The sequence below is a fragment of the Leopardus geoffroyi genome, chromosome D2 (genome assembly GCF_018350155.1).
Source record: "Leopardus geoffroyi isolate Oge1 chromosome D2, O.geoffroyi_Oge1_pat1.0, whole genome shotgun sequence".
Taxonomy (NCBI): Eukaryota; Metazoa; Chordata; class Mammalia; order Carnivora; family Felidae; genus Leopardus; species Leopardus geoffroyi.
Genome location: NC_059334.1, coordinates 12,079,836 through 12,099,181, shown reverse-complemented (window position 1 = coordinate 12,099,181; position 19,346 = coordinate 12,079,836). Strand labels below are relative to the sequence as shown.

The 19,346-nt window shown below is 46.4% G+C and overlaps 1 protein-coding gene across 1 annotated transcript in view; it reads left to right on the top strand.

Moving 5' to 3' along the window:
- MTR (5-methyltetrahydrofolate-homocysteine methyltransferase) overlaps positions 1-19,346 on the top strand; it is a 105,673-nt gene that overhangs the window by 51,581 nt on the left and 34,746 nt on the right. The window contains 7 exon segments of the mRNA XM_045437237.1: positions 3,237-3,416; positions 5,786-5,902; positions 6,181-6,321; positions 12,315-12,404; positions 13,476-13,628; positions 15,602-15,707; positions 17,012-17,114. Of these exon segments, the coding sequence (XP_045293193.1) occupies positions 3,237-3,416; positions 5,786-5,902; positions 6,181-6,321; positions 12,315-12,404; positions 13,476-13,628; positions 15,602-15,707; positions 17,012-17,114 (890 nt within the window).

Sequence of the window (19,346 nt, the reverse complement as noted above, 5' to 3'; positions counted from 1 at the left end):
TTCACCCCTGGCCTTCACTTCTGCCCTCTTGATGCTGGGTTTCCTAACACCTGCCCATGGCTGCCTGTGTCTGTCCGCACATTCGCCACCATGGAGGATCCACTCAGAAGGCTTCTGAACTAAGCCCACGCCCTCTGTGGTTTTGGAAAGCCAGAGTGTTTTTCCTTGTAAACCTCTTTCTTCAGGTTTCTTCCTTCTGACTCATCGGTGCCCTGCTGATGGTGGCACCCATGTCCCTATCACTTCTGGTTTGGATTTCGTGGCAGTGGGATGGGCCTCCTGCTCATTCTTAACTAAAGCATCTGCCTACCGATGGCTGTCCGGCTTTCTGCAGCCTAAGAGTAAATCGGGTAGATGGCGAGATCATAAATGGCCTTTATTCCTTCCTTCTCGACCCGAGATTTGTGGACTCATCCCTGAGGTTTTCTCATCGCTTGACCTGAAAAGGTGCCGCCTCACCGATCCAGGACCCCAGCCTGGCTTTACGGGAGAATCGCCAGGGGCTCCTAAAGATATCATTGCTTAGCTCTCTTCTCAAGGTCCTGATCTAACCGGTCTAGGGGGAGGTCCAGGTATTAGAAAACACACAAGGAGCCCCGCAGCTGACAGTGTGCGACCAGAGTGTAGAACCCTTGCGAACAGAGGGAGGCTCCCGTTCTCTTCTTTCCCTGGACCTCTCTTCTGGATCCTGTGAGATCCTCCGGCATGACTGCAGCTTGCTAGCGTGTTTATCTCCTAACCCTGGTTGAGGAACATGACAGAAAAAATCCTGGCGAATCTAACGTGATAATGACCTGCTTCTGGCAAAGGTCTGCACACCGAGCCTCTGTTCATTCTGAGATTCATTTGTTTATTCAACGGCCGGGAGTTGAGTGTCTGTTAATGTGATGGGACTATTTCAGGTGCTACAGGAACACTTTGACAAGGATGTATCCTTACGGGGCTGAGAGTTGGTGATTCTGTTCTGGCCCGAATAACGAATTCCTGCCCTGTGAGGACCCTCCTGCGTGTTCCGTGGGCAACGCTGCCTCCTGGCACACGGCTGGGCTTCCCTGCTCGCCTGCGCGTGACACCCTAAGCCCTCCACACTTGGCCACGTGTCATTCGTGGCTCAGAGAAGTGAGCAGGACCTGGATCTCTTGACCTACCAATCAAACTAGGCTGTAAGAGACACTGGCAGTGCTGCTAGCCCCAGGCCCCTCTGCCTCCTCTTTTAAGGAGCTTGGCTGGACCATGAACCTAGAAGCTAGAACCCTTATTGGGCTCCCTGGTGAAGGGTGAACCAAAGTCCAAGACTAAAGCCAGCCCTGGATGGCCTGCTCCTGACTGCTTTCTCCAGGCCTACATCTTGGCCTTAACCTTGTCACTCTAACTGAAGGAGTAAGTTGTTGAAGAAATTCATTTAGGGAAGAAGAGAGCTTGCCACCTTCCCTAAAGCCTGGAGCGGTGGGGCCACAGAGCCCACTCCTGTCTCCCTTTCCCTTGGCCCTTGGTCCTGCTGAGTCATGGGGGCACTGAACCAGCTGAGGTGACATCTAACCCCACCAGCTGCAGGACGCCGGGAGAGATTGGAAACCAAAGGGGACAGTTGAAAGAATACCAAAGTAGGCAAGCTATTGAAAGCCTGGATCTAAGGGTGAGTTCTTTGTGTAATTCCCGGCCGTGCCTTTTCTGGGGGGGTGGGGCCTCTCTAAGTGGCCCTCATCTGTGTGCTCACCTGGAGAGCTTGCTCTCTGGAGGTCAGGACACTTAGTGCCCACGTCTAGGCAAGGGCACCCTCCCTCAAAATAGCTTGTAGACTCAACACGTAGTTCAGTGGTGTTGGCCATTTGTCAGTAACGTTTTGCACATAGAATTGTGTGTGGCTTATGTTTTTGGATTGTCATGATAGCAAGTGTTCAGTTTTTCTTCAGAGCAGATTTGATTTTTTATGCAAGAATCACTCGGGGCACCTGGGTGGCTCAGTCAGTTGAATGTCCGACTCTTGTTTTGGCTCAGGTCACGATCTCACTGTTTGTGGGTTTGAGCCCTGCCTTGGGCTGTGTGCTGAAAGTGTGGAGCCTGCTTGGGATTCTCTCTCTTCCTCCCTCTCTCTCTCTCTCTCTCTCTCTCTCTCTCTCTCTCTGCCCCTCCCCCACTCACACTGTCTCTCAAAAATAAATATTTAAAAAAAATATTTAAAATAACTCAGAATGTAATTTGTTGAATAAGCCCTGTGTTGAGGCTGTAAATTTGGTCTGAAGATAGTCTCCATCACAAAGTTCAGAAGGGCTTTGAGTAAAAGCAGTGTTGATTCAGTAAACGGTATTGAGCACGTACTTTGGCAGGCACAGCTCTAGGCACAGGGGATACAACAGGACTGGTGTTCTGGCTCAACAAGTTAATAAATAATAAAACATGAGAATAATTTGCCAAATAAATACAATTTCTCGAAAGAGGTGCCACGAGGGGGATGGGATGGGGGAAACAGGCAGGGTGGCAGAGGGGACGGTAAGGAAGGCCAAACTGGAAAGAGCTGTCTGGGCTGAGACGTGTGTGCTGCGAAGCACAGAGCCATGTCCCTGTGTGTCCCTGGCAGTGGCAGCAGTGCATTTCGCTCTAACGTAGAAGCTTGGCAGGTGTCCAGACCATCAGAGGAGCAGGGGAAGAGTAGAGTAGATGAGAGCAAACGTTAGGAAATAAACCCGGAGATGTGAGCCCTGGCTGTAAGGCTTGAGGGGCAGCAGCTGGGAGTTTTGAGTCTTGCTGGAATCTCTTCCTTGCTTTCTAGTGTCACCGTTCTGAAGAGGAATATGGATTCTATTTACATTTATGATTTAAGGCACACATTAATTAGCCAGTGCATGGGGGGTGGGGAAGAAGGTGGGGATTCTTGGATCTTTGTGGAGTACTGGAGCAGGAAGATGCCAGAAACCTTCAGAAGTGTTGCCTGGGTGATGAGTTAAGGTGCTGCAGGCAGATCTCGACAGGAGGGACACTGACTCGTTAATTTGTTCCTGGTAGCGTTTGAGTTTTTACCGTGTGTGTATTTTTTAAGAAGCTTATTTGTTAATACACCACATGTGTGTGTGTGAGATTTTATTTTCACGGACTCAGTGTAGCTGTCGTGCTGGCGACAGTCTGTAAAACCCAAGCATTGGTACCCAAGTGCCTTCGACAAGTGAAATGTGCTTCTGTTTTCATAGATAACACTTCATTTTTCTATCTCAAATTACGTCTTTTCCTCCCTTCCCCAGGCGACAGAAACGGATGCCAAAATCAGAGTGTGCATCCGGGCCTACCATCTACTTGTGAAAAAACTGGGCTTTAATCCAAATGACATCATCTTTGACCCTAATATCCTCACGATTGGTACTGGGATGGAAGAACATAACCTGTATGCTGTTAATTTTATCCACGCCACAAAAATCATTAAAGTAAGTATGGATGTTTTCTCTTTCCTCCCCAAGACATCACTCACATTTATCCCATGGCTCCAGTGAGTAGTTTGAGCTACATGATTATTGGCTGGGAATGTCGACATTTTACTCTTAGGTAGTAAATTGGTTTTCGGAAATTTAGGGGCCTTTTTTATTTTTCACGTATGTGTTTTACACTATGGAGTATAACATACATACTGGAGAAAATATATAAAAGGTACAGAGTGTAATAAATAGATATGAAGCACGTAGTAGTTTTCACTTAGGTCATGAAATAGAATGTGCCTAGTGCGCCCATGACTCTCCCTTTCAGATTACGCTCTCGTTCTGAATTCTATGATGTAACCATCATCCTGAATTTTATGATACCACTTTGTTGCTTTTCTTTAGAATTTTATCGCTTATGTACAGTCTGTATTTGCAAATTCACCCACTTGGTAAAATTTATTCGTGACCCCAGAATCAGTACTCATGGTACTTTTGCAGTCGTTCACGGGCATGCCTGTGTGCAGAGAGGTGAAAAATGCAAGCGGCCCCACCTACACGTTCCCAGATGAAGTCAACAAGGACATACTCTCCTGCTTTTCTCAGCTATCATCCTGCAAACAAGCGTCCATTTCGTGGTCTATTTAAGTGCTATGTTTTTCACATTTTTGAGCATTTTCTTGGTAACTTCTTTCCCTGTTTCAATGGCCCCCAAGTATAGTGCTGCAGTGGCATCTAATGTGCCTGAGTGTGGGAAGGCTGGACATGCTTTGCAGAGAAAATACTTGCATTAGGTAAGCTTTGTTTAGATGGGACTTGTAGTGCTGTTGGCTGTGAGCTCAGTGTTAGTGAATCAATACTATACGTTAAACAAGATGTCTTTACACAAACACACGTAAGACAAGTTTATATATTGATGAGTAGATGAAAATTGTGTGACCAGAGGTTCACGGGAACAGAACTCTACTTTTCCCTCGGAGCAGTGATTCCGATATTCCTGGATTCATTGTTCACGGTGACTTTATGGAACAAAACTACCACAAATAATCAACTGTGTACCCAGTGCTTTGCCTAGTTTTGAGCTTAATATAAGAATCTTGGGGCCCCTGGGTGGCTCAGTTGGTTAAGTGTCCGACTCTTGATTTCGGCTCGGCTGACAATCTCATAGTTTGTGAGATTGAGCAAGGAGCCTGCTTGGGATTCTCTCCTCTCTCTCTCTCTCTCTCTCTGTCTCTCCCTAGTTTGCACACATGCTCTCTCTCAAAAAATAAACTTTAGGGGAGCCTGGGTGGCTCAGTCAGTTAAGTGTCCGACTTTGGCTCAGGTCACTATCTATCTCACAGTTCATTGAGTTCAAGCCCCACATTGGGCTATGTGCTGACAGCACAGAGCCTGGAGCCTGCTTCGAGTTCTGTGTCTCTTCCTCTCTCTCTGCCCCTCCCCCGTCCCTTCTCACATTCTGTCTCTCCCACCCCCCCCCCCAAAAATAAACATTAAAAAAAAACCTTTAAATAGAATCTTAAGATTTGTATGTCTCTTTTCCTTACCCAGACTTACTTAAAAGATTCTTCTATGTTGTCATTATACTTTGTTCATTTTTATTGATGTATAATATTTTATTGTGTAACTGTTCCACAATCAACTATTCTGCTGTTGATAGACATTTGGTTTGTTTCCAGTTTTTGGACCATGTAAGCAGTGCTGCTACGAACATTCTTGTACGTGTAACTTGGGTGCACGTGCATGAGTTTCTTTATAGCATACACCCAGAAGTGGGGTGCTTGGGTCACAGCAGTAGATAAGGCGAGCTGTATCCCTAAGTGCTTGAGCTGGTGTGTACTTTGACCAACGTAAGGAGGGGTTCCTATTGTTCCACATGCATGCTCATGCTTGATATTGTCATCACGTGTGCTGGGAGCCTCAGTTTCACGTTGTGGTGTAATCAGCCAAGTTTATGGTGAACTAGGGAGTTGGTTGATTTAAGCTACAGAAGCCTTCGAGTGAATGACAGACTACTCTGTCTCTCTCTGTGTTTTCTGTCTCTGATTGTTTCTTTTCTCTGTGATTTATTCGGCAAGTATTTTATGGCACACTCACCATGTGTTGTGGCCCCATCCGGCTCCCTGTAGAGATGAAACGGATACAGCAGAATCTTTTATCTTCCCATAGGGGATTAGAGCGTAGGAGGAAAGACCGTCTATGAAAGATCACCTGCGATGTCGTGGTAGGGCAAGTTGAGTCTACGTCTGGCTCCAAGAAGCTCTGAATTACTTCGAACTTCACGTTTTTTACTTTCCGCTCTTGTATATGTAACTTGAGGAGTGTGATTGCTACTTTTGGCAAAATAGGGTAATCTTTTCACCTGTTAAATTTTTTGCTAGGAAACATTACCTGGAGCCAGAGTAAGTGGAGGTCTCTCCAACTTGTCCTTCTCCTTCCGCGGAATGGAAGCCATTCGAGAAGCAATGCATGGAGTTTTCCTTTACCATGCCATCAAGGTACAGTACAACACCTGTTTGTACTTGGAGCCAGTTTTTAATCGGGGCAGGGGTTTGCAGATGTGGGGACAGATTCATGCAGCTGGCCTGCTGCAGCTTCTGTGGCTAACGTTTTATCTGTGCTTTATACATCGTCTGTGGCTGCTTTCACGGTACAGTAGCAGAGCTGAGTAGGTGTGACGGACACCGTGGTCTCAGATATTTTCTACAGAAAACGTTTGCTGACCTCTGAATTTCCCTGGAAATTCTCATTTTTTTTTTCTTTGTATTGCCCTTAGTTTGGTATGGACATGGGGATAGTGAATGCCGGAAGCCTCCCTGTCTATGATGATATCCATAAAGATCTTCTCCAGCTCTGTGAAGATCTCATCTGGAATAAAGACCCCGAGGCCACTGAGAAGCTCTTACGCTATGCGCAGGTAGAGAGAAAAGTGTTCTGACAGATGGCTTTTCCTGTCTGAACTCGTCACTCAGGTTCATTAGACCATCGTAGACGAGAAGCAAGTGTCTAATCCTGTCTTTGGATCACTTAATTTCTACAGAGAGTTCAGAGAAGGTGTCTTAGTTAAGGGTAAGGAAGCAGAAGCAGGCCATACCCAGCCTGCCTCAGTGTTCTAAATTTAGGCTTGTGTACATTTATTTTAAAATGTACAATTAGGGGCACATGGGTGGCTCAGTCAGTTGAGTGTCTGGCTCTTTCTGCTCAGGTCATGATCCCATGGTCGTGGGATCGAGCCCTGCATCAGACTCTGCACTGAGTTTGGATTGTGTTTGAGTTTCTCTCTCTCTCTCTCTCTCTCTCTTTCTTTCTTTATTTCTTTTTCACTCTCTCTCTGCCCCTCTCCCCTATTTGTGCTCTGTCTCTAAAAAAATTTTTTTTAATTTTTTTTAAAAATTCAAAAAAATGGTGTATTTGTAAAAAAAAAAAAAATAAAAGGTAAAATTAGTTTTTCTCATACCAAAGTCACACATGTTAATTCTAGAAAATTTACAAAATACGGATAAACAAAAGAAGAAAATAAAAATCAGAATCCTACCATCCAAAGTTAACCACTGTTGAGATTTTGTTATAACTTTCTGGTCACGTTTCCATTTTATGAGAGATTTTTCTTCCTTGTAATTTAAATTAGCTATTTTGGATTTTCCTGTGCGGCTGTTATTTCTGGGTTCCCACTGTGACATGTTTATGTCTGTGTGCCTGTTGATACTAGGGTCTGGTCCACCTGTGGCAGCGTTCTGCATTTGCGGGCTTGTGGTCTGTTCACCTCTGATCTATAGACATGAGAATAATTACAGTGAGTCTGAAAATCGGTTCCTTGTTTCCCCTTCTTATGTGTCAGGCAGTCCTGGGTACATTAAGTATGTATCATGGGTGTGGCTTCCTACAGTTCTAAGAAAGATGAGATCTTTACCTCAAGAAAACTTTCTCATTTATTTCTGAAAGTGAAGGCAAAGGAGGACGTTATTGTCACGTTGTGAAGGTGGGTGCTCTCGTGGATGTTGTCTCCCTTGTTAACGTTTTCCGTGTTAAAATCTGAACTTAACTCTGGCAGAGATGCTCACTTTCCGCTTCCATCGAAGAGTGAGTACTAAAGAGCTCTGGAGGAAGGCTAGGAAGGTTCAGGGTTAACTGCCTCCTTGTCAGCTTACAGGTGACAAGATTTAAGTTTCTGAAATTGCTGTGGGCTCAGTGAGCACAGGCTCCTCCTTCCTGTTCCTTAAACACATTTCCAATTTCTCTTGTGGGCCAAGGCCAGGATGGATCCGGTCTTGATTACCGCAAATATAATCAAGTTGTGCTTCTCACCTCATTGCATACGAAACAGTCTCTGGATCGCTCCCACCCCCCCTTTCCAGAACTGTTTCTGCTCATCTAGACAGAGTGCTTAGCCCTTTAATAGTCTTCAGACATCAAGAACCTGAGTGCGGAACGCTATTCAATTTTCTTCCGAGCCTGTCTTCCACTGAGTGGGGAGACCTGTCCGTTAGTAACTCGGGGTTCCGGTGAAGCCAAAAGGGCATCCGAGTTTCTGTAACTATGAAGTTATACCAGAGTGTTCTTACCCACACAGTGATGTGCTGTTTCAGTTTTTCCTCCACTGTCCAGATGAGCCAGCTCTCACGGAGGAAAGGTGGGAATCCTTGTGTGTAAAGCTGTTCTCATTTAAGGTTTTGTTGACTTTGTAGGTGATGTCAGTCATTCTTTTCCATCTGTGTTTTAGAGTTTGCTTACAGATTTTTGTTTCTGTGTATCCTGCTGAGCTATGAAGAGGTTTTGCCCCTGGGGCACAGCCAAACTGAGGGAGATCTTAACAGCAATTGCAAGAGCTTAACAATCCATCATACAAGAAATTTCCTCCCTCTTAATGTAGCCACAAGGACTTACTACAAGCCATTGACCCGTCTGTCAAGTAGGCTGTCTACCTTCAAGGTGACTTCTGTTACCATTAAGGGAATTAATAACCAAAACAGGTATACTTTAATAAGTCCCACGAGTTGCCAGCTCTGTAGCGATTTCTCAGGATGTACCAAGTGCAAATGGAGCATAAAAAGCAGTGATATTAAGGGGCAAGTAAAGGTTGAAGATTTTTTTTTCTTTGTAAGAGAATGATTATCTCTTCTTGTTATTAAACGATGCAGTCTGCACCCAAGTCCCTGTGTGATACCTTGTTGAACAGCTGGAAAGCATCTTCTCTGATCTCGCTAAGCTCTCTAATCCCACTTTGGGGGAGTTAATGGGTTTGTTGAAAAATAGTTCTTTTAATCGGGTGCAGACTGACCTGTGATGAATAAATTATTTTTGGTAATGACATCTGGAGATGGCATGGTACCATGTGATCTTTGAGCAGTTTCCTTACCAAGCAGTACCCTAATGGAGGTCATGACCCCTTTGGGCTGGAAGGATCTCTGTTCTGAACACAGTCGTTCCTGAATGACCTTGGATTGTGAGACTGTTCTTGATACTTTTCCGTGAAAAAAGTTATCTGATCCTTCACCTAGCCTTCATCTTCCTCATTGCCATTGGAGGTCGCCTTCTTCTCTGTCTTCCTCTGGAGCAGTTTACTCCCCTTGATTCCAGAAACGAAGCAGCAATCACCGTGAGGACCCTGTGACACAGAAGCTTCCCTAGAGCAGTAGATATGGATACAAGGAGCAGCCAGATGGACATGACAGTTGATGGGTCGCTTTACTTGGTAGCTTTGTATTTGCTGAGCTTCCACAGTGGGTCTTGTGTGTGTTTCACCTGCGAGGCATTCTGTGTTTCGCTCGTGGTGAACATCCTGTTGAGTAACTAGTTGGAGAGCAAGGTGGACTCCGCGTGGCATGTTGTGCTTCTGAAATAGCCGCCCTCCAGTGTCCCTCTTGCTTGAAGCACTGATTTTCTGCAACACGTCCATTGGGTGGGGTAGTTTTCATTCGCTGCAGCCGCCAGCACTTTGGTGAAATCCTCACTGGCCTTCCCTGTGTCCTCATTGGCCGCTGTTTGTAATCACGTTCCGTCTGGACCCCTCCCCACCACGTAAGTGCTGCACACCGTGGGGTTTCTGTGGACACACCAGGTCCTTGTTCCAAGAGTGTTTGCAACACTGCCCTGTGTTCGCTCCTCCAAGTCCACCCGCAGGCGGGAATTGTCTGATGGCTCATAGAGCAAATGGGGTGTTCTGTGTCAGGTGACATGAATGTGAGCTTTAGCAGGGCTTTTTCTTTTCTCTTTCTGTTTCTTTCTGCAGTGCCACACAGCTCTGGTTTTGTGGGCTTTGCCATCGTCGTGGCTGGACAGTATGACCTCGTATGCCTCTGCCACATTTTCTGGATCTGTCTATCCACCAGCGGACATTTAGTTTGCTTCCGTGTCTCGGCTCCCGTGACTCATGCTGCAAACTATTCTTTTTAAATCACCATCTTTAGTTTTTCCGATAGGTGAGGAGACCCTTGGGCCATCGTTACTGCATTGAGCACCCCAGCCATGCAGTTCTGGGGTTCTCCCAGGTCCTTCCGTCTCTGCTTACACATGGTCTGTCGCTTAATGTCTTTATGTTTGTCTTCTTCCTTCCTGTTACCAACATTGTAGTCCAGGCCTTTATCCCGGACTGTTAAAACCTCCCCCTTCTGGGCTTCTCTTAAAAATACTGCTTCGTTATTCTGCAGCTTTAGAACTTTGAATTTTGTCCTGTGCCCCCACCCCTTGCCCCCGCCCCACAGTTGCCTGTGAGGTTAAATCCAGCCTCCATCACATGGATTTCTGGTGCTCCGTGACTTGGCCTCTACTGTCCTGTATAAACACCGCTGCAGAAAATCTGGTTTTGTTCAGCATTAAACCACTCAGCCAGTATTTACTGAACTCTCGTCCTGTGCTGTGTACCTCACTGAGCCTGGAGGATCCAAGTAGTAAGAGAGATGTGCTCTGCGGTTGAGTGAGACGCACAGACAGGCACAGCACAGGTGTAATCCAGCGCGGTGAGTGCCGGACGCCGTGAGAACGCATAGGAGGGACACTGAACCTGAAGGCGTACAGGTGGTCGGGGAAAGCCTCCCAGAGCCGAGGGTCAGGGGAGGCCTGGAAGCTAGAGAGGAGCGAGCCGGCGGGCGAGGATTTGGTGTTGGAGTGCGGTGCTGGTGGTCCCCCAGGGAGGGGCATTTGCATGTAGCGGGTGGGGGGCTGGCCCATAGGTGGGTGCTGAGTGAACGCGTGTCAGGTGAATGACTGTGAAGGCCCAGGGGCAAGGGAGATGATGGGGAGTGTGAGGAGCTGCAGTGTTTGGGTAGCTGGGCTCGCTGGGCCGCTGGGCCGGCGGGGCAGAAGACACAGCCGATGCAGTCAGGGGGAGAAAGCCAGATTGGCGCGTGGCACGGCCCGGAGCGGAGCCGTGGCCAGAGGTCCTTGGCCTAGAAAGGGAATATATCCCTGGAAGAATAGGACACCTACAGTGAATTTTTTCACGGGGGTGTGGGGGAGGTGGGGAGCGGGGAGGGGTGCTTCGTGATTTGCATTTTGGACAGGCCCCTCTGGTTCCAGTGCAGGAGGTGCACTGGGGTTGGGGCGGCTGTGGGCTGCAGAGACCAGCTTGCGGCTCGGACCTTGGAAGCGCGGCAGGGAGAAATTTAAAAAAAAAAAGTTTTTTTTTAATGTTTATTTCTGAGACAGAGACAGAGAATGAATGGGGGAGGGGCAGAGAGACAGGGAGACACAGAATCTGAAGCAGGCTCCAGGCTCTGAGCCCGACGTGCGGCTTGAACTCATGAACTGTGAGATCATTGACCTGAGCCGAAGTCGGTCGCTCAACCGACTGAGCCACCCAGGCGCCCGGCGGGGAGAAATTTTGAGGGCTCGGTGAGTGACCGAAAGAGAGGAAGGGATGAATGTTCACGAATGTACTTAGATTTTTGGTTTGGGCAAGTGATGCCACCACTTGAGATGGAAAAACAGATAAGGCCATGCAGTTCACCTCATGGACCACGGTCATTGCACTTTTTGTCCCTTTGCTGAATCTGTCCGTTTCCTCAAAGTCTCTCTCCCCCAGGGTTTGTGGTGACGACTCATTCCTCGAAACCCTGGGTCTGGTTTGTAGCACGTAGTTGTCTGGATCATCTACTCCTCCAGCCCCTGGCACGTGCTTTCTCTGCTGGCTCCCCTTCCGCCTCCTTACAATGTGGTGGGGTCCTTGAGAGCGTGGGCCGTTGTGCTTGTTGTTGGAATTTTTTTTACCCCAAGCCTTAATAGACAAGTTCCCAAAGTCCCAGTGAATACATAAGATTACACAATCTGGAGAGAAGTACACCTCTCTTATTTTTTCCTACTTATTTAATACGTTGAAAATGGAGTACTATATCCTGGTAATCTTTTTTGAGGGTTACCTATCAGCCATCTGTCCATATTCCTTAGTTGCCATGGAGTTTCGAGGAAGGGGCAGCTATGATCGTTCATCTCTAAAATGTAAACCCCACAAGGGCAGGGGGCCTTATATATCTTGTCCAATGATGGATCTCAAGCATCTGGACCCCTTGGTTGAAAGGGTCAAGCATCTTGCACCCCTTGGGTGTGCCCGCGTCCTGGGTGCTATGTGACTCGGCTCATGACGGCCTCTCCGCACGTATTTGTGGGTAGTGATGCTCCACGTGGAGGCCTTCGGAGGCCCAGCACATGTGGGGACAGCTTCTCTTTCTGCCTGGCCATACTTCGTTTGAAATTCCTCTCTTAGGAAAGGAGGAACGGAGCCTCATTTTATCCTTCCACCACAAGCTTAAATCCTAAAACACCTCTCCTGGTCTCTGTCCTTCCCTCAAACATTAATTGAGATCTTAATTCATGCTGGACACTCAACTAGGCACCAGCAATATAAAAGTAGAATAAGCCATAGTTTTCTGCTGTGAGGGCTTGTTGTACCCACTCTCTGTCCTAATTTCAACTCAGACTCATGGCAAAGGAGGGAAGAAAGTCGTCCAGACTGACGAGTGGAGGAACGGCCCCATTGAAGAACGCCTCGAGTATGCCCTTGTGAAGGTGAGCTATGGGAGCACGGGGTGAGTGAGAACAGGCTGGCTGGTGGAGCCTCGAGGTGGTTGCTGGAGGGGAGATTCCCTAGACCACTCCTGAGCAGTTTGGACACTGTCCCCCCCCCCCCCCCCCCCCCACCACGGAGCACAGTTGGCGGTATCTAGAGGTAGTTTAGGTCGTCACAGTAGGGGATGGGAGGTGTTCCTGGCATCCAGTGGCCGGGGATCCCGTAAACCTCCTCTAGTGCACAGGACGGGCCCGCGTGACAGAGAATTATTCAGGCCAGAATGTCCGTACTGCCAAGGTCGGGAAACGCTGTTCTAGACCAAGTTGCCGTCATTTGATCCACGAGCAAGTCCTGGATCTTCTGCTGATAATTTGGACTTCAGACAACATAAGCTCTTGGCTTCGGTGTCCTCGTTTGTGGTCCGGAGAACTTCCGAGTTCTCTTTTTGGCTCTCGAATTTAACTTTCAACCTCTTGACACTTTTTCGAGATGCACGTATTTCAGGTTGTGGAATCACTGAGCCACATTCAAGGGACCTTGAACTGGGGACACCGAGGATTAGAGCTTGATCAGTGAAGGCTGGGTGAGTCAGCGGAGGCTTTGTGGGTTTGGACTTCGCCTAAGGGTCCTGCCCACTGTCATTCCTCCCCAGCCCCAGAACTTTACCTTGACAACACACACTGCTTCCACAGGAGGTCGTTAGTAAGGCATACTCTGCTAAACGTTCAGGTAGGACGCAGTGTATTTTATGATGAATTTGGACTTTACTCACAGTATTCCTTCTTTCACTTCTGCATACTTTTAGGGAGTGCTTACCTTGGATCAGTAAAGCCAGCTGAGCACTTTACATAGGTTATTTCATTTAATTCTCAAAACTAACCACATGAAGCAGGTACTGTGTGACAGTTTAGGAAACTGAGGCTTGATAAATTGCTGAGATTAGTGAGCCAGGATTTGAACCCGTGTACTCTAATTCCAAAACCTGTACTCGTAAGCATTTCTATGATTCATTCTTTATTGACTGGCCTTAGGCCAATTTTTAATGTGATTTTTATCCTTTTTTTTAATAGGGTATCGAAAAACATATTATTGAGGATACTGAAGAAGCCAGGTTAAACCAGGAAAAATATCCCCGGCCTCTGAATGTAATTGAAGGGCCTCTCATGAACGGCATGAAAGTTGTCGGTGACCTTTTTGGAGCTGGAAAAATGTTTCTGCCTCAGGTTGGCAAAAGATGGGGGGTGGTTTTCACAATTGAAAGAAAAAGACTTTGTCTTTTAGTAAATAGTAAGTTCGGGTAGATTTCTCAAGTTTGAAGTTTGACAAGAGCTCGTGGGCACTGAGATGTGGTCATTCTTCCTGTAAATGTCCTACGAGTGACGTCCGGGAGGTCCGTCTTCAGGGTGATGTGCAGGTTAGAGGTCATCTGGAAATCCTTTGCTTTGTGAGGAGGAAGTGCCACCACATCTTACTCCCAGCACCTGTCTGCTCTTCCCCCAAATTAAAATAAAACCCCTGCTTCGTGTAAAGTTAATAACGTCAGCATTTGATTTGACCAGCCAGTATTCATTTTGAAGGATGCGTTTAGAATAGTGATAAACATTAAATTTTATGTTTCGAGAAAACCAGAACTCTTATTTTGATTTATAGGAGCTACTAACCATATCAGTTAACAAAACGTCTGTGGGGCCATCAGGGTTGGGGCTGCGAGTCATACGGAACAAGGCCCTTTTTGGTTTTTCTAATTACTCTTCCTGTATTTAACTAAATGCCCACTTTCTTTCATAACATTCACCCTTTCTGTAACAGCTTTTTTTGTTGTATGATTAACATACAATGAAGTGCATGTTTGTGGAGGAGACAGTGTGAAAAGTGTTCACACGTATGCACCAGCCAAACTACCACCACACACGAGACGAGGAACGATTTGTGGTCCTGTCTTCATCTCCTCCAGCCTGTGACAGTTCCTCAGTCTTTGTTTTTCATGACGTTGACTTACTTTTAACTTTGTACTTTTAAGGTGACATTAGACAGACACACTGCAAACATACCTTAAAAAATGGCTTGTATATCCCTCCCCCAGTTTCTTCCCCAAAGGTAAACATTTTTCCTTGACCTGAATGCAGTTAACAGCAGTGTAATGCTGTTAAATAAAGACCTTGCTCAGATTTAACCAGATTTTTTTTTTTTTTTATTGTTTGTTTATTTTTGAGAGAGAGAGAGGAGGCAGAGCATGAGCTGGGGAGGGGCAGACAAAGAGAGGGAGACACAGAATCCAGAGCAGGCTCCAGGCTCTGAGCTGTCAGCACAGAGCCCGACTCGGGGCTCCAGCCCACCAACCTCAAGATCGTGACCTGAGCTGAAGTCGGATGCTTAACCGGCTGAACCACCCGGCTGCCCTAGATTTCACCACTTTTCCCACTACTGTTTTCCTTTTATTCCAGGATCCCACACTGCTCTTATCCTGGTCTCTCTGACAGCTCCTCAGTCTTTCCTTATGACCTTGATTTTTGAAGAGTGCAGCACAGTTTTTACATAGCTGCCACTCAGTTTGGGTTTGTCTGATGTTTGCTCATTTTTGGCAAGCATAAGGGTGATGCTGTGCCCTTCTCAGTGGATCCTATGAGGAGGCCAAGAATGTTGCTGTGTCTCATTACTGGTTATATTAACCTTGATCATTTGGCTAATGGTGTCTGCTGGGTTTCTGCTCTGAGAATTCACTTGGAGACGGTGCATCGTACTCCCACCCATGAATATTAGCATACGTTGATGGATTCTGTAAAAGGCCCCGTTCTTGCTTCAGCATAAGCCTTAATTATAAGTGAATTGTAGTGCTGGGGAGCAAGACGGGAAGGCTGAGAAGGGGCTCTGGTGAGTGGAAAAGGGCGCACAGAACTTGGAGAAGCGATGGGCGGCCTTCTAGGCTGAGAAACAATAGTGTGCAGAGAGGTTCAGAGGACAGGAATTGCAGCACGGGGGTCCTAGCCTTGTTTTCCTTCTGTGCCTCATTCATTGTCTTTCTCCACGAGGAACTCATTCCTCATCCTGTCTGCTGTCAAAAGTGGACTCCGGTGTGGCTGACCCGAGGCCAAAGCTTGCGTTCTTCATTTATGCTAAATTAAGAGGCTACGAGGGGCCGGTAGCAACCATTCAGGGGGTTTGGTAAAAGATGCCGGACTCTGTGTATTTTTCCTAGGTTATAAAGTCAGCTCGAGTCATGAAGAAGGCCGTTGGCCACCTTATTCCTTTCATGGAAAAAGAAAGAGAAGAAAATAAAACGCATGCTGGCATAGAAGAAGAGGCAAGTCATTTGTCCAGGCCGGTGGGCCCTGGGAGGAATTGGCCTCAGAGACGGTTACTGGGTTGGGGTAGGGACCACGGGGCTTGGCTGTGCCTGTCACTGATTGATAAAATAGAGCGGTGATCTCTTTTACCAGAGATCAGAATACCCTGGAATTTTCCTGTGAATGTGGCTCTCTGAATTTTTAATATGAGCGTAGTTTTTCAAACCGAGCCTGTGATTTCAAAACAAAACCACTCTGTTTATCTGTTGACCGTTCACAAGGCTCCTACTATGTGCCAGATGCTGTGCTAGACACCGTAGCTGTAGAGATAGGTCCCTCCCCTTGAGGTAACTGAGTCAGGTTTGGCTTTGGAAAACCTCTTCACTGATTTTTCTCTGTATACTGGTAATGTCCTTGGCACTGCTTCCGGATCCAATTTAAATCTTGTTGGCTGTGCCGCCAGAGTCAGTCATGAAGCTTTGACCTTGTTCAGCTCCCCGAGAAGCTCAGCCAGCTTTGGCCCGTGGGATTCTGAATCCTTAAATTGGTGTGAGCTTGTGAATGGCTCCGACAGACCTCCCACTTGCCTTGTGTGCCTTTTCCTTTTCTTTTTAAAAATTAACTAATTAATTGAGGGAGGGGTTGCTGGCAGGGCTTAGGACAATGGTATTGAAGAAACAAAAGATAATTAAATGCTGTTGAGATGGTGGTTCAGATTCTTTTTTTTAAATTTTTTTTTTTTTTCAACGTTTATTTATTTTTGGGACAGAGAGAGACAGAGCATGAACGGGGGAGGGGCAGAGAGAGAGGGAGACACAGAATCGGAAACAGCCATCAGCCCAGAGCCCGACGCGGGGCTCGAACTCACGGACCGCGAGATCGTGACCTGGCTGAAGTCGGACGCTTAACCGACTGCGCCACCCAGGCGCCCCGGTGGTTCAGATTCTGATGAGGCTTCTCCCTCTGTTCCCCGCCTCTCCCTTTCCTGCTCACAATAAATATTTCTCAGACAGTGTTTTTGCAGTTTAAGATCTGTCGTTCAGCTATGGGACCGTGTTGGATTCGAACTTAAACTGTTCTTCGAGGTGATGGAACCCATGCTTGAAGTTCCCTGAGCTCCCCTGCTAGGCAGGCTGCCTTGGAACTGCTCGGGGGCACAGCTTTGTACTTGCAGAGCATGTGATATGGGTTCTGGGTCAGTCTCTGGGGTTGTCTTTGTTGTATTAGAGTGCTTTCTGTGGCAACACTTGTCTGCTTCTAGAGATTTAAGTTGGTCTGTTCTAAGTGACCACAGCAGTGCTCAGCTGCTTGGTTTGCTCCCCAGGACCCCTACCAGGGTACCATCGTGTTGGCCACCGTGAAAGGGGACGTGCACGACATAGGCAAGAACATAGTTGGCGTTGTCCTTGGCTGCAATAATTTCAGGTGAGTCAAGACCCACCTCTCTCATCCCCTTTCTTATTCAAAAATCAAAGCATTTGCAGCAATGATTCTGTATTGGTTGGGAGGGGTAGGGTCCAACCGTGGATGTTGGAGGTTATTTTTAATTTCTGTTAACTGACTGTGTTTTCGCACTTCCACATTGAACACACCTTTTCAAATGAAATAAATGAGTAAGTTTGTCACCTGTTAATCTGGTTGAAAAGGACAAAAGGAACAGTAAAAACTATTCAAGCCAGATCAGAACAACCAAGAGGCTTCTTGAGAATTGACCTTGGGCCGGAGGCTCTAATTACTAGAACATTGGGCTCCTGCCTGCAGCCCGTGGCCTAGAGCGGGTTCTCTTTTTCTCCTCAGTAAACGATGGCAGTCTTAGAGTGGAGATCTTAGAGCTGAGACTTTGGCTAAATGGGGTTTTATAAGAAGGCTTTGACTGTACAATTCTCTCCTTCCTCTGCTTAGAACAGGACTGTGCATGCCTCTTGGAAATGATGAAGCTAGATTTTGGAATGTACAGAAGTAAAATCTCTTGCTGATGTGTCTCTTTATAGTGGATAAATATTCAGCACTAAGTTATTTCCATGTGAGAGCTGATGACCTATAGTAAGTGTATGTTTTGCTCAGATTTCAACATATTCTTTATGATCCAAAGCCTAATACAACTAATGCCTTCTCTGGTCCATGTCCAACCACAGTCCCTGTGAGTCATGGACTTCCTTCCAACGTACTCTGTCCTCTCTGAAGAAGAGAGCCAGGCCTGTGGCGCAGCCGTGGCCCCTCACGGGTCTCTCCGGCTGTCCCATGACAGTTACCCTTCCAGCCCCTCCCTCCTTTCAACTTGGTTAACCATCTCTGTATTCGAGGCCAATTTAATGCAACCAAGAAGCCCTTAGGGAGGCTGGAGTCAAGGAACGAGAACGGTGTCAGGATGGCACTGTTGCCTCTTTCTTCACAGACATTTCTGTTTTCTGCCCACTCACTGTCAGAACACTTTGTACTCTCTCCCAGTCTTGCAAATGAGGAATTTTGGGATGTATTTATTCTTTTTTAAAAGGTAAATACATTGGAGGTTGTTGTCATGAGATTTCAACTATAGACTAAGTATTTGGATAAGGGGTTTCCTTCCTGAAATCTACAAGATATCTCTCCTCTGGTCTCACCTTTTCAAACCTGATGTCGTTGGTTTCTGTTTGCATTCATCATAATTAGTCAGCATTGAATTCAGCTTACAAATGTTTATAGATTGTCTGCTATAGACCACACATTGCACTAGAGACACCAAAATGATTTAGTTGACTTCTTTCAAGAAACTCAAGAAATTTACTGTTTATGAGGCTAAATAGCCAGGTACCTATACAGTTGTGATCGTGGTCCAGAAACTGTTGAAAAAAAGCAGCTTGTAGGTAAACTTCTTAAAGCAATTCTTGAGATATTATTGTCATGAGTTTATAATTTTTTATTTTCAGAAAATGGATAAGTAGCCAAAAGAATCACGCTAGGAATGTTTTTTCCTCCAGTTAAAGATGTTTTAAGAGGCCGGGGAGAACTGTGGCATTTCTCCAGGGTGCTGCTCCAGCTGAATGTCAGCATCTGTGAAACCTGCTTCTTAAACCCGAGGCTTTCCTCCAGCACATCCGGTTCCTCTGTCCTGTGCATTGAAGGGGTGCTTGTCTTTGCTCATAAGTCTAACTGGAGAAACATCTTCTAGTGAAACTGTAATTATCCCTTTTATAAAAACATGAGTGAACGTACAAACCTTTTCTATCACGACAGATGCCCTCTTGGGTCTTGTGTCTCTTAACACATGGCCCCCGATCAGTTTAATTTTATGGTGTTAGCTAGTAGGCAAGTGCCCCCTCCCTTCCCCCTCACCCCTGCCATCTACCTTATGTAGTTAAATGTATACTTTTGCTGAGCCTCCAGGTTCTAGGCTGGATCTGGAGTGAACCACGCAGCTAGTGAGTGAGTCTAGCAAACCATCCAGAACCAAATCTTAAGGCAGCTTTCTAGTTCCAGGCTCTTTGTCATCGATGCAGAAAATCTCATAAGGTGGTAAGGATTTTTTTCTTTTTGAAGGAAAAAGAAGTCAAGAGGACTAAAGATGATAGTTCTGTCCAGACAGAGAACATTTTTATGGGGATGATGCATTAGATTCTGTGATCTAGTAGAACATGTAAATTTGAGAATTTGAATAGACCTAAGGGATAGATCCACCAA